Source organism: Sporothrix schenckii, assembly GCF_000961545.1.
Source record: "Sporothrix schenckii 1099-18 chromosome Unknown Cont46, whole genome shotgun sequence".
Lineage (NCBI taxonomy): Eukaryota > Fungi > Ascomycota > Sordariomycetes > Ophiostomatales > Ophiostomataceae > Sporothrix > Sporothrix schenckii.
In genome coordinates this window covers 742250-755279 of record NW_015971147.1, presented here as the reverse complement: position 1 = coordinate 755279, position 13030 = coordinate 742250, and the positions used below count along the sequence as shown (strand labels likewise).

Here is a 13030-nt window from a genome sequence, read left to right as displayed (position 1 = left end):
TTGGGCTACATGCAGATGGGCGGCACAGCAACTTCGACACGTTAAATAGCGTTGAGCGAGTTGAAGGGAAAATGCCAAAAGAATGGCACAAATGAGTGACGACTAAACGAAAGAAATGAGCATAATTAGAGGAGGCTTCTTGACGTCTTACCGGAGAATTCGAAAAAACCAGACCTGTTTCATAGAACAGCAAGCGGCTCCTGATGCCGTTCTATTTTAATAACGGGAGTTTCTAGAACAAGGATGTATACGGCAAAGGAAGATGGTTAAAAGTATGTGACAGGATGAGGGGTATCCATTAAAATGAGTAGAGCAATACGACGTACAGTGCAACCAATACCATGCTATGAATACATGCCAACCGGAGAGAAGAGTCTCGTTCCTCCTGACGAATCCTGAAATTCTAATACGCTAGTCGTTAAAATGCACAAAATAAAATGCCCAGATTCCAATCCAACGCTCTTTGCAGTTGTTTACAGCAGATCAACCATGACGCCACAATGAGGAAAAACGTGAGAGAAAACACTGCTCGTCCCAGACGCCAACAAACACTTTTAGGGCTGTCGCGGACGGCTCATGGCTGGCGATTTCCAGAGTCGAGTGCCCGCACAATACCGTACGACGCACCCGCGGCCAGCGCACCGATAAACAGCGTCTGCAGCGCGCCCCAGACGCCGGCACGCCGGCAGTGCACCGTGATGATCGTCTTGACGTAACCAAAGGCCAGCAGGATGGCCGCCGTGACGACAATGGAGACCATCAGCGCATCGCCCGTGCGGGCCATCAAAAAGTACGGGATCATGGGGATCAGGCCGCCGACAAAGTAGCTCATGCCCATCGTCAGCGCGGACAGCCACGCGCGGCTGACCTCGGGGCACTCCAGGCGCAGCTCAAAGTGCATCATGAAGCGCACCCACATCTCCGGGTTCGTGCACAGCTCGTTGACGAGCGGCGTGGCCGCCTCGTGGCTGATGTGGTACGCGGCCAGGATGTCGTAGATCTCCTGGCGCTCGACGGCCGGCGTCTTCTGGATCTCGTCCCACTCGCGGGCCTCCTCGCTGTGGTAGTGCTCCTTCTCCGTCGCCGCCGCCAGGTACGCGCCGAGGCCCATGCTGATGGCGCCCGAGAACAGCTCCGCCAGGCCGCCCATGACAACGAGGCGCGTGTCGCCGAGGCTGGACAGGCCGGCCGTCAGCGCAAAGGGCACCGTCAGGCCGTCGGCGAAGCCAATGATAATGTCGCGCACAATGGCATTGTAGTCCGTGTGGCGCTCCGAGTGCGACGAGCTGCGGGACGACACACGCGTCAGGCTGCTGTCGGAGCGGCGCTCAATCAACGGGTCGACTTCGGAAGCCATGGTGATGGTTGTTGAGGACATGTGGTGGTGGTTAAGGGCGTGATGGTGTAAATGTGAGGGCGGGCGTTGTGTGACTGACGCGTCGTGCAGAGAGTGGTGATGCACAACAATAAATAGATGGCGAAACAAAAGGTTGGCAACAGGGCACAAGGGGCGAATATGGTAGATGGTGTGTTGGAGACAAAACTGAACAAGGCAATATGACGAAACAGGAAGGTACGCTAGCCACTAACACAAAGGCAACTGGCAAGAGAGAGCAGCCAGAGGATGGTGAGCAATGGCCTCTGGTTTAATACTTTTCCCTGGATATGTGATAGCCAGGGCGTCCGCAGCATCCCCGCTTACTTTGTCTATTTTCTTACTTTTCATGTCTCCATTTTGCATTGAAAATCCATTCTTGGACCCTCAGCTGGCCTCTCCCTTGTTGGTCGCTCTTTCCTTCCACGCCAAATTTGACGACAGAGGCGAGATCGTACACGAACCACCAGCCAATCACAGCGCATTCATTACAAAGTCGCGCTGCTCTGGCCAATCACAGCAGCGCCATTTGATCGACAGATCCAGGGCACATCGCCAAATCAAAACGTTGACACCGTAAAAGGACTGTTCGCTTGCAACAACGGGCTGGTGATTGGCTCGGAGGTTGCCATCTGGCCATCCATGCGTATCGTTGCCCCGTTCGTAACCCCGAATAATTTGACAAGAGGAAAAAGGATCGGGCAAAGAAGTGAGAAATCAGGATGGGCATACGTCATCAGGCAAAACAACAATCGCTTGCCTACTGAAAGTAAACACCGAACGAACTGATGACAACTGATACTCACGATATGTCCGACATCTCGGCAACAAGACTCTTGTCTCCGAGCACAAGGCAACAGGGTTGCAAAACTGTCTAGACGAGGATCCAAATCTATTATGCACATGGTCATGATGCTAGCAAATTACAAAATGGGAAACCAAGAAAACCAACCTCGTACTAAAGGCTGCGTCATAAAACAAAAAAAGCTGAAAAAAAAAATGAAAAAAAATAAATAAATAAATCTCGCAAACATAAACCGTAACCGTAAACATCTTTCCTTTTTTGTGCGCCGAACGCTCCATCCGCCATGATTGTATCCGACGCGTTTCTCGTGTCTCGCGTCTCTTATCTCACGCCTCACGCCTCACGCCTCATGCCTCACTTCTGGCTGGCAGCAATGGCCTGGTCAAGCAGGCCCAAGCCCTCCTGGATCTCGCCCTCGGAGATGTTCAATGGCGGCACGAAGCGCAGCGTGTTGGTGCCGCACGAGATCACCAGCAGACCGCGTTCGCGCGCCGCGGCAATGATCGGGTTCGGGTCGACCGCTAGCTGCGCACCCAGAATCAGGCCCCGGCCGCGGATCTCCGTGATGATGGCCGGGTACTTGTCGCGCAGCTGCTGCAGGCCGCGCACAAACACAGCGCCCTTGGCCACGACGTCGCCCTGCAGCGCCGGGTCGCTGAGGCGTGCCAGCACGTGGTAGGCCACGCGGCACGCCAGCGGGTTGCCGCCAAAGGTCGTGCCGTGGTCGCCCATCTGGATGGCGTCGGCCACGGCGCCGCTGACGAGCGTCGCACCGATGGGGAAGCCGTTGCCGAGCGCCTTGGCCGTCGTCACAATGTCCGGGTGGGCCTCCTTGGGCAGGTGCGCGTGCGCCCAGAGCGTGCCGCCCGTGCGCGCCAGCCCGCACTGGATCTCGTCGTGGATCAGCACGGCGCCCACGGCGCGGCACCGGCGGGCCAGGGCCACCATAAACTCCGTCGTGCCGACGTGGACGCCGCCCTCGCCCTGGATCGGCTCGACAATCACCGCGCACGTCTGGGGCGTGACGAGCGCCTCGAGCACGGCCGGGTCGGCGTCGTTGAACGTGCCGCAGCGGAAGCCGGGCACCATGGGCGCAAAGGGCGTCTGGTACTTGGGGTTGTGCGTCGCCGACAGGCTGCCCATGGTGCGGCCGTGGAAGGCGCCCGAGAAGGACACCACCTCGGTCTGCTGGCCCGACGGGTCCCGCACCTTGCCGACCTTGCGCGCAAACTTGATGGCGGCCTCGTTGGCTTCGCTGCCCGAGTTGGCCACGAACACGGCCTTGATGGGGTCGTAGGCCATGCCGCCGGACTTGGCCGTCTCCTCCACCAGCTGCTTAGACAGCGTGCCCGTCCAGATGTTGTGGTACAGGTTGGACGCGTGCATCAGCGTGCTGGCCTGGTCCGCAATCACGCGCGTAATCTCCGGGTCGCAGTGGCCGAGGCCGTTCACCGCAATGCCCGCCGTCAGGTCCAAGTACTTGTTGCCCTCCAGGTCCCACAGGTAGGTGCCGGCCCCGCGTTCAAACACGGGGGCGGGCCGCGAGTACGTCGCCACCATGTACGGATCGCTTTGGGCGACAATATCCGGGCTGTGCAAGCCTTCGACGACCTCCTCGCGCTCGAGCACGGCCGTCTGCGTCGGGGCAGCAGCCATCCGCCAGACAGAGGTGGACGACATGGTGCGCACCGCCGGCCGGGCCACCATCCGGGCAGCACTCCGACCAACGGCCGCCGAGGTCACGGCACGCTTGGCCGCGTTCACGGCTGGAGTCCGCCAGGCCATTTTGCTGTTAACAATCAGAGTGTCGGGGTCGTTTGACGTGGCGGTGAGTCAATTGGAAAACCCCGGGACACGAATGAAAAAGGGGAGAGAAAATGCCAAAATAAATGCAGCCAGAGTGACTCGATATGGCAATATGAGGTACAACATATATGAGCAAAATCTCGTAGCCGCGGCCGACCTGGGCCCCTTATCGATAAGCGCCAAAGTGAGTCAAGAAAAGTTTTGTTTTTTATGAGGTTCAGTGGGGTTCATGGGTCCGACGTCGGGTCGGAGGTGCTAACGCTTAAGGGACGGAGGGGCCTGTCTGGGGAAGGAGCGTTCGGCCAGGCCCAAGCGCCACGAGGCTGGCAATTCGAGACGACAGTCAGGACGGGATCACAGGAAGATTCATAGGATTGACGGGTATTTAGTGTTTTGTCTAATGGATATGATATCTTTTTTGTTGTTTTATTTCTAATTGTATATTGCATTCTACTTATGTAGAGTATTGTTGTGACGTGTCTTCTCTCTCAAGTTTGTCTCACGTTTTGTTACTTTCATTTTCTCTTTTTTTATTATGTTGATTTGATCGTATTTGATACATAGAATGCATCCCAACCTGATTCTCCTTCCAGGTCACTTACAATGCTCCAACAAAAGGAAAGTAGTGCCGGCGGTGAATTGACCGTCTCTCGTCTGTGTTACTCCGTATCTCTGGTGCAAACGGCGGCTGTGACCACAGTTATCTTCGCGCCGCACAAGCACCGGCTACCTGCTGCCTGTTCTGTGCACTCAAATTGTCCTCTGCTCCATTCAACGCCTTGGCTGAGAGCGCTGTGCCCCGTTTCATGCGCTCCACCTGTACGCTGGCAACAATATGCTGCCAAGTCCGGGCCGGCTGCATCAAAACGAGGGGTTTGTCGCTTGGAGTTCGCTTGCAGCAGCGCGCACAGGCTCTAGGGTGAAAAAAAAGGGAAATACGAACTGTCGATACGAGGTTGGGCCAGACGGAGACCCTTTTTAAAAGCTCGCTCTGAAAAGCTGGCTGGCCAGCCAGACTGTAGGGTGATCTGCAGGGCTTACACGGCTGCCCCACTTCGCTGCACACCATCCTCGATGTTTCCTTGCTCGCTGGCACGTCTGGGCCCTGGCTCCTTCTCTCTTTGAGGGCAGTACGGCAGAAGGACAATCAACGCCAAAATAGAAAGAGCGAACGAAAAGCACAAAAGGGAAGGAGAGGGGATAGAGCCGGAAAACAAAAACAATGAAAAACACAAAAAACACAAAAAACACAAGAAAGATATCGATCACAGCACACGTGTGTGGCCACCCACCACCTCCACAGACCCTGGCGCGGCGACTTGACTTGGGCGTCTGGGCCTCTTGAGGTTCTCGACATTCTGGACCAGCTCTGCCCGCCTCAATCTGCAGGGGTCTGCCTACTGTCACCCACCTCGAAAACTGCGTTCCGCACTCCCGTTCGTTCTTTGTCGCGGCCTTCCTTGTGTGCTCTGCTTTATTGCCGCAAGTATCTTAGCTTTCCCAACGGCGGTTTGTCCATTTGTTGCAACTAGCAACCTTACCTTACTATTTCACCCCCGACAGTCGCCTTACTATATCGCCTCCTTTACCTTGCCACCGTCCATATACTCCGCTTCATCCACCACCACGCCCCGGGTCGTCCTTATCCGCGTTCCCCCCGCGAACCTTCGCGGCCTACGGAGTATTTCCCCGCTAGCATTTTGCCGCATCTTGCAATGGCGGACGATCACTCGGCGGGCGACGCCGCCGTGGGCCCGGAGGAGTCCAAATCCGCCGCGGCTGCGATTGATACCAAAACCATCGCTGTGAACCGGAAGGCCTATCTGCTCAGCCTGGTTCCGGACCTGACGCTCGACGAGATCTGGATGCTGCAAGAACGCCTTGCCAAGCTCGACCTACGGACCGACATCTTTGCCCGCCTGCCGCCGGAGCTGCAGTTTATGGTGGCCGACAGCCTGGGCCCGGCCGACCTGGGCTGCTGTTTGCACGTGTCGTCCATGTGGCGGAGCGCCTTCTTGCACGAGTCCATGCGCAAGGACCTCGCACGGCGGTGCTTCCCGTCGCTGTTGGAATACGTCGATGCCGTGCGGACGGAGATGGCCAAGGCGGGCACCGACGGAGCCGTTGCACAGCGTGACGAGACCACCGAACGGACTGAGAGCACCGGAGACTCCAACGACACCAAGAGCGCCGACAACGCGGAAGGGACCGACATCGTCGACAACACCGGAGCGGCCGGCGGCCAAAACGAAAAGGACCACAACGCCCACGTCGACCTGATATTTTCCGAAACGGCACGCAAGTACGCGCTCCGGGCGCTCGGTCGCTTCCGATATGTGTTCCGTCACTGCCGGACGCCGCCGTTCACAGTGGCAGAAAAGGCGGCCGCCAGGATAGCAGGGAAGCCAGTGAGCGAGGTCACGGCGAGCGAGTCAACATGGCTGGACCAAGGACGCCCGCTCGCTCGACGGAGAAACAAAATACGGCAACGGCGGCAGCAACAACAACAGCAACAACAGCAACAACCGGAGCCAAGCTACGGAATGGTGTATGCCGAGGCCGTACAACGGGTATGGCAGCCGCCACGGCCGCACGACCTCTTTCAGAACCGGGCGGATCCAGCCCTCGATCTGCACAGTGATGAAGACGACGAGGACGACGAAGACGACGGCGTTGTCTCGTTTCACGGGGCAGACTACGCATACGGTCGACTTGCATGGCAGTGCCTGCGGAACAACGACACGTGGTTTCTTGTGGATGACTTGCGTGATGGGCGGCGGCTCCCTCTCTGTGTGCCAAACGACCACCGGCGAGGCGATTCGTTCTTGCTCGTTGGCTTTGGCGACGAATTGCTGCTGGCGGCGTCAGGACACCGCATGTGCGTTGACCTTGACATGTGATCCCCAAAACCCCCCGTATACCGTGAACCGCTTCGTACTGACGCCTCGCAGACTCGCCTGGAACTTCGTCACCGGCGAACAACAAGACAAGCAGCTTCCAGCACAGATGGACACCGTGCAGACGCTTGGCAAGCGCACCTGCATCTTAGCGGACGGCCACGTGTACTTTTGGGAGTTTGGCGGCATGCTCCGCGAGGTCGATATGAGTGGCCTGGACGAGAAGCACCGGCAGCCCGACGTCGACGGCCGCCTGCCGAGCTTCTTCATCCTCGACCCTGTCAACGAAGCCGTCTTTTACCTGGGCAACTTTGAGCTCGACGGGGGCCAGATGGGCCGCAACGGCAAGCTCAGCTTCCACCTGCACATGTTTGACGACCTCCGCTACAAGGAAACCTTTTCCGACCACATCCACTTTGACAACTACGCCTTCCCCCGCTGCCTCATAGAGGCCACCGTGCGCCGCAACGCGCGCGGGCTGTACTCCCTGGCGTCGTGGCGTGCAGGCTCCGGCGCGCCAGGCCCTACACGCAGTGTGTCGACCGGCGAGGTCGTCGGCGTGGCATCACTCGCGTTCAACATCTACACAAAAACGTTTTCGCTGTCCTTTTTCAGCCTGCCACCCGCGACACCGGCCGCAGGCCGCGAGGGCGCGCAGCTGATTCGCATACACATCTGGAACGACCAGGTCATCACCATTGTCGACCGATACCGCGACGCGCCGCAGGGCAAAGTGCTCCGCTCCAAGCCGCTGCTCTTTGCGTTCGACGACGAGTACAGCGAAGCCGCGCGCTGTTCGGCGGCGAAGCCGTTCTCGAAAGTGCCCTTGTATACGTCAACGGTGGACGACGAGGATGACATGGACGAGTTTGAAAGCAACAGCAAAAGCCAAGACGCTACGGGTGCTACGAGTGCACGACCTCCGCAAGCGCATTGCAACACCCACGTCAAGCCCGAGCTCCGGCAGCAGGTGCGCTTCGACGGTCTGGACCCAGGGACCCCCGGCCAGTGGCTGCAGGACGACGACGACTGGACCAAGAACAATTGTCTGCTGCGGTTCGCGCTCGACGTGGACTCGTCGCCGTCCCGTGCGGACCCCTACCGGCCGGCGCACATCGGCTCGTATTTCATGCAGGGCGACGACGACTTTCTCGTGTTCCGGCACGACAACGAATACACCATCTGGAGCTTCCGCGACGACATCGTGCACAGTGTCGCACATTCGGATGAGACTGCGGGCGGTGCAGTCACCACGGGCGACGCTTCTGCAAGCTGACCGACATTATCGGTACTTGGAAAGCTAAGAAATGCTGTCAGAATAGTCGTTGCCCATCCCATTGATCGCCGCACAACGTCGCGTTGGTCCGGACGGTGCGCAAAAAGGCGGGCCTCCACTATCCCGGGGGAAAACGCGGCGAGTCCGGCTGTCTGGCTGTGTGGCTGCAACCATGGTTGGATAACGACGGCAGTAGACGAGGATGTATGGAATCCAAGAAGGTCTCAGGTGTCTCAGCCGCTGGACACTGAGGGGAAGCCTGTATTTATTTTTACAGCCCCTCATTTGGGCGCCAGTGTCGCCGTATGCTTCGCAGTAGCCGAGGCCTGGCCACTGTAGGGAGAAGGACTTTAGGCCAGAAAGGGCTGGGGACGTTGAGATTGGCTATTCTGGGGACAGCACGTCGCACATGGGGCCAAAGGGCGCCTCTTACAGGCCCAAAGCTGCTTCCTGGTCACGGGCGTGGAGCGGCAACCGGATAATGAGAGACCGTCGCGCCTGCCTCGTGTGTTTGGCGGCAAGCTAGGCCGTGGCAAGAGGCAAAACAGAGGAAACGGCCACTGAAAGAGCGAGCCTGGCGGCGCTGGCAGTGCCTTCCCCTTACGCTAGAAACCTGCAACATACGGAGCCCGTTCACCCGAATCCACCCGAGATAAAAAATAGGAGTCTGCAGCCAATCAGCACGCGCGGAAATATGCGATGCGGTTCCACCAAACACAATTTTTGCAGTGGCTATCCCGGCGCTAGCGGGCCAAGGTGGGCGAGGAAACAAGGCAGAGTGGCACAGACGGCAGGAGCGAACGGCCAGGTTGCCCAAACAGCGAGACAATACAACATACAGGTAGTGCTCGGGTACCTTTCAGGGGTCCCAGATGCTCAGAGGGAAGGCACGCCCGAAACAGCGAGCCCGCCAAATTTTTCGAAAGCAACGAAAAATAGCAATAAAAATAAAAATAAAAAATATTCGCCGGAAAAAGGCCTCACGGATTTTCGACTCCCTCTCTTTTCTCTTTCTCCCCTCCCTCCCCTTCTCTCTTCCTCCGTCTCCCTCCTCTCGCGACAGCAACACTAATCTTATTCGCAAAACCTCGTCTTTGCGAACATCTACTCCACTCCTTTTTTTTTTTTGTTTGTTGCTTATCCCGCTCACCGCCTCTGTCTCTCACATTCACAAAATGGCTGCTGCTGCTGAGAAGACCGGCATCGTCGCCCCGACGGCCGTTGCGCCGAAGACCGGCCTTGCCCTGTACTCCCGCTTCGCCCTGGCCGGCGCTGTCTGCTGTTCCGTCACGCACGGTGCCCTGACGCCCGTCGATGTGTAAGTTGCGCCTGCTCTGCCGCCCGGATGGCCGATGAGGACGGCGTGGCGCCTTTTCGGAGATGTGCCGCATCACCGTGGCCTAATCTCCGGTGGCATGGGAGGAGCCACGACAGACATGCCCATCGCCTGATTGCGTATCGCGCTCGCCTCTCGTCTTGTCACGTTCTGTCACGTTCTGTCACTAACCCCCTCTCAACAGCGTCAAGACCCGCATCCAGCTCGAGCCGACTGTCTACAACAAGGGCATGATTGGCGGCTTCCGCCAGGTCATCCAGAACGAGGGCGCCGGCGCTCTGCTGACTGGTATTGGCCCGACCTTTGCCGGCTACTTTTTGCAGGGTGCCTTCAAGTTTGGTGGGTACGAGTTCTTCAAGAAGCAGCACATCGACTACCTCGGCCTCGAGACGGCCTCCAAGTACCGCACCGCCGTCTACCTGGCCTCGTCTGCCGCCGCCGAGTTCTTCGCCGACATTGCCCTGTGCCCTCTCGAGGCCACCCGTATCCGTCTTGTCTCGCAGCCCACCTACGCCAGCGGCCTGATCTCCGGTTTCTCCAAGATGCTGTCCACCGAGGGCATTGGCGCCTTCTACGCCGGCTTCGGCCCCATTCTGTTCAAGCAGGTCCCTTACACCATGTCCAAGTTTGTCGTCTTCGAGAAGGTCTCCGAGGCCATCTTCAACATCTACCCCAAGAACACCCTGTCCGACGCCAGCCAGACCGCTGTCAACCTGGGCTCTGGCCTGATTGCCGGCTTCGCCGCCGCCATTGTCTCGCAGCCCGCCGATACCATGCTGTCCAAGATCAACAAGACCCCCGGCCTGCCCGGCGAGGGCACCACCTCGCGCCTGATCAAGATCGCCAAGGAGCTGGGTCTGCGCGGCTCGTACTCTGGTATTGGTGCCCGTCTGTTCATGGTGGGCACCCTGACCGCTGGCCAGTTTGCCATCTACGGTATGTTCCCACGATTGCGTGTCCCGCGTGTCCATGTGCCACCGGATTAGACAAACACGAACGAGATACTAACAATCCTTGCAGGTGACCTGAAGAAGGCTCTCGGCGCCACTGGCGGTGTTGAGATCTCCAAGTAAACGGAGACCCAGCGCTTGTTGGTTGCGTCAAGAAGCTTGGGGGAGGGGACGACCTTCGTTGGGTTAAGAGAGGTATTGATGTGGATAGACACTGAGGGGACGAGTAGAGATGGAATTACGGTGGCCCGTGGTGGAACGTTGCCGCTTGCGTTTGTAAAAGTAGCCAAGGACTCTTTTTTTTCCTTTTTTTTTACATCTACCTCGAGAAATAGATTTTCCGGCTTAATTTTTGAAAAAAGGGAGAAGAGAAAACACTGGCGAGTTCCGACAGGGCGGCGTCCCGGGGAAGGAAGTCGAACAGCTATATATATGCGATGGATGGACAACATAAAGTAAAATGGAGACGTAGAACGATTAGAGCGGCTGTTTCTACGAGGACGCAAGTTTAATGTCACAATTATACACAACACGACGGATTGCGGTACGCAAATACAAAAAACCATTTTACTCTTGAAGTACGTCAAAATATTTGATATCTTCGGTCCGCAGATGGCCAGCCGTAAACTACATACACTATGTAAAGGAAATTCATCAGGCGGTTCGTAAATAAGGGTCGAATGCAAAGAAACGGGATGACAGGGTAAAGAAAAATGAGGAGAAATAAAAAAAGGAGAAAGATACCAAGCAAAATTGCAATGTATATACCAAACGCACAGCCGACAGCTGTTCCGACTTTCCATCTTTTCCACTTACTCCTTGTTCTGCACACGGCGCAGCCAGTCGTCGTTGACGCGCATGCCGTCCACGACGATGACACCACGGCCACGGCCAACACGGTCCTCCCGCTCCCACCACTTTTGCGCTGCGGCAGCATCGCCGGTCGGCTTCTCGGCCTCCGACTCGCTATCGGCCAGGCCGCCATGGCCGTTGTCGGCCCCGACAACGACAATAATGTCGTTGCGGAACCAGTTCTGGATCTGGTTGACGGTGGCGCCGTTGTCGCCGGTCAGAGACTCCTGCAGGTACACGACGTCAGGATCGAGGAGGTGGAGAATGTGGGCGTGGCCGTTGGGCGACGTAAAGGGAATAATCTCCGAGTCCTTCTCGACAAGCGCGAGAGCCTGCGCGTGGAGGGCGTTGTAGGCAACGCTGGCCGACGGAGCCTTGGCCTCCTGCTTGGGCGACTGAGCGGCGTCAGCAGCGATGTTGGAGAAGGAGGAGCTCAGCGAGTTGGGCTGCTGGAAGCTGGACGCCCCCGGGTCGAGCAAGGCGCTATCCTTGAGACCGGGCGCGTAGACGAGCACGAATATCCGTGTGCGCGAGAAGTCCGTCTGGCGGGGAATGTACGAGAGGATGGACTGGAGTAAAGACTTGTTTAGTAAAGGGAAAACGAGGCGAGCATTTGGAAATGGCTCAGGCAGCACTCACAGCATGCTCATGGAAGCCGTCTTCGTCGACATCCAGGTCGTGGGCCGCCGACACGACGATAGCGACCGTCTTGCGCTTCCGGCCAACAACGTCCTTGGTGAAGGGCGCCGCAACCGACGACGCCGCAGCGGCGGCGGCGGCGGCCGGACGCTCATGGCGCGCATCGGCTTCCTCAGACCAGGTCTCATGGTCGGCATACGGGTCCTTGTCGCCCTCGCGAATCGACGCAAGAGCGCCACCCACCGCTGCCGACGCAGCCGAGATGCCGGCCGTCACAGCCTTGCTGGCATTGCCAACCCAGTGCTGCGGGCTGCCCGTGCGGTTCAGCGCATCCGTCATGCGCGCACCCCAGCCGGTACCGGGCGCATTGGGGACGCCGCCGACGTAGGAGCCGGAGGCATCGGCGAGGTTGATGGTGTTCCCAACGGCACTGCTCGCCGGCTGCGGAGTCGAGACGCCGTACGGCGGGTTGTCGCCGTAGTCGGCGTGGTCGTAGTCGACGTCGCCGTATGGCTGCTGCTGGTTGCTTGGACGGCCAGAGCCTTGGTTGGGGCCACTGCCGTTGCCGCCGCTCATGAAGCCGCTGTGCTCGCCCTCCTCGTCCTCGTAGTCGTCGTCGTGGTTACGCTGGCTCCAAGCCCAGGCAGCGATGCCGGCGGTTGCAATGGTCAGCGTTAGGACGAGCGGCACCCAGTGATTCAGGGCGCCGCGGCGCCGCGAGTTGTCGTAGCGGTCGGACATGGTGGTGGACGGTCAAGTTGCAGATGGTCGGGGAGAGAGACGATGTGCCCGACTCTCGACTCTCACACGGCCCGGAGGCGGGCCGAAACGGAACGAATGTGGCGAGTCAAAACGGCAGCCGGGGACGGCTTCTGGGACAGCTGGCTAAAGCAGGATCCGCAACGGCGCAGGAATGCACGCGGGTGTCGAAACAAGGTGCTCCGTGGAGATGCAGCCCCAAGTATCGTATATAAGAAAAGAGACTGGAATGCGGAAATGCGCAAAAGGGCGGAGTTGTCAGGAAGATAGATACAGCCGACGCCTGAACGTTAGAAGTGCAGATAGCAAGCAGTTAGCAGGTCAACGACATTCTG

General features: G+C 58.1%; 5 protein-coding genes across 5 annotated transcripts; 2 read left to right on the top strand and 3 right to left on the bottom strand.

The window, feature by feature from the left end:
• Positions 1-574: 574 nt before the first annotated feature.
• SPSK_04519 (vacuolar iron transporter) lies at positions 575-1357 on the bottom strand (the record flags this gene model as incomplete). Its single annotated transcript, XM_016731323.1, has 1 exon — positions 575-1357. The coding sequence occupies one exon, from the start codon at positions 1355-1357 to the stop codon at positions 575-577; it is 783 nt and encodes a 260-aa protein (XP_016586544.1).
• A 1177-nt stretch (positions 1358-2534) lies between these two features.
• SPSK_04270 (acetylornithine aminotransferase) lies at positions 2535-3965 on the bottom strand (the record flags this gene model as incomplete). Its single annotated transcript, XM_016731081.1, has 1 exon — positions 2535-3965. The coding sequence occupies one exon, from the start codon at positions 3963-3965 to the stop codon at positions 2535-2537; it is 1431 nt and encodes a 476-aa protein (XP_016586543.1).
• Positions 3966-5701: 1736 nt separating this feature from the next.
• On the top strand, positions 5702-8159 carry SPSK_04017 (uncharacterized protein; the record flags this gene model as incomplete). Its single annotated transcript, XM_016730831.1, has 2 exons — positions 5702-6864; positions 6938-8159. The coding sequence occupies 2 exons, from the start codon at positions 5702-5704 to the stop codon at positions 8157-8159; spliced, it is 2385 nt and encodes a 794-aa protein (XP_016586542.1).
• A 1175-nt stretch (positions 8160-9334) lies between these two features.
• Positions 9335-10568, top strand: SPSK_04345 (solute carrier family 25 (mitochondrial phosphate transporter), member 3; the record flags this gene model as incomplete). Its single annotated transcript, XM_016731153.1, has 3 exons — positions 9335-9477; positions 9680-10431; positions 10516-10568. 3 exons carry the CDS (start codon positions 9335-9337, stop codon positions 10566-10568), a joined length of 948 nt encoding a protein of 315 aa, XP_016586541.1.
• A 689-nt stretch (positions 10569-11257) lies between these two features.
• On the bottom strand, positions 11258-12677 carry SPSK_04274 (uncharacterized protein; the record flags this gene model as incomplete). Its single annotated transcript, XM_016731085.1, has 2 exons — positions 11258-11866; positions 11937-12677. 2 exons carry the CDS (start codon positions 12675-12677, stop codon positions 11258-11260), a joined length of 1350 nt encoding a protein of 449 aa, XP_016586540.1.
• Between the last annotated feature and the right edge of the window lie 353 nt (positions 12678-13030).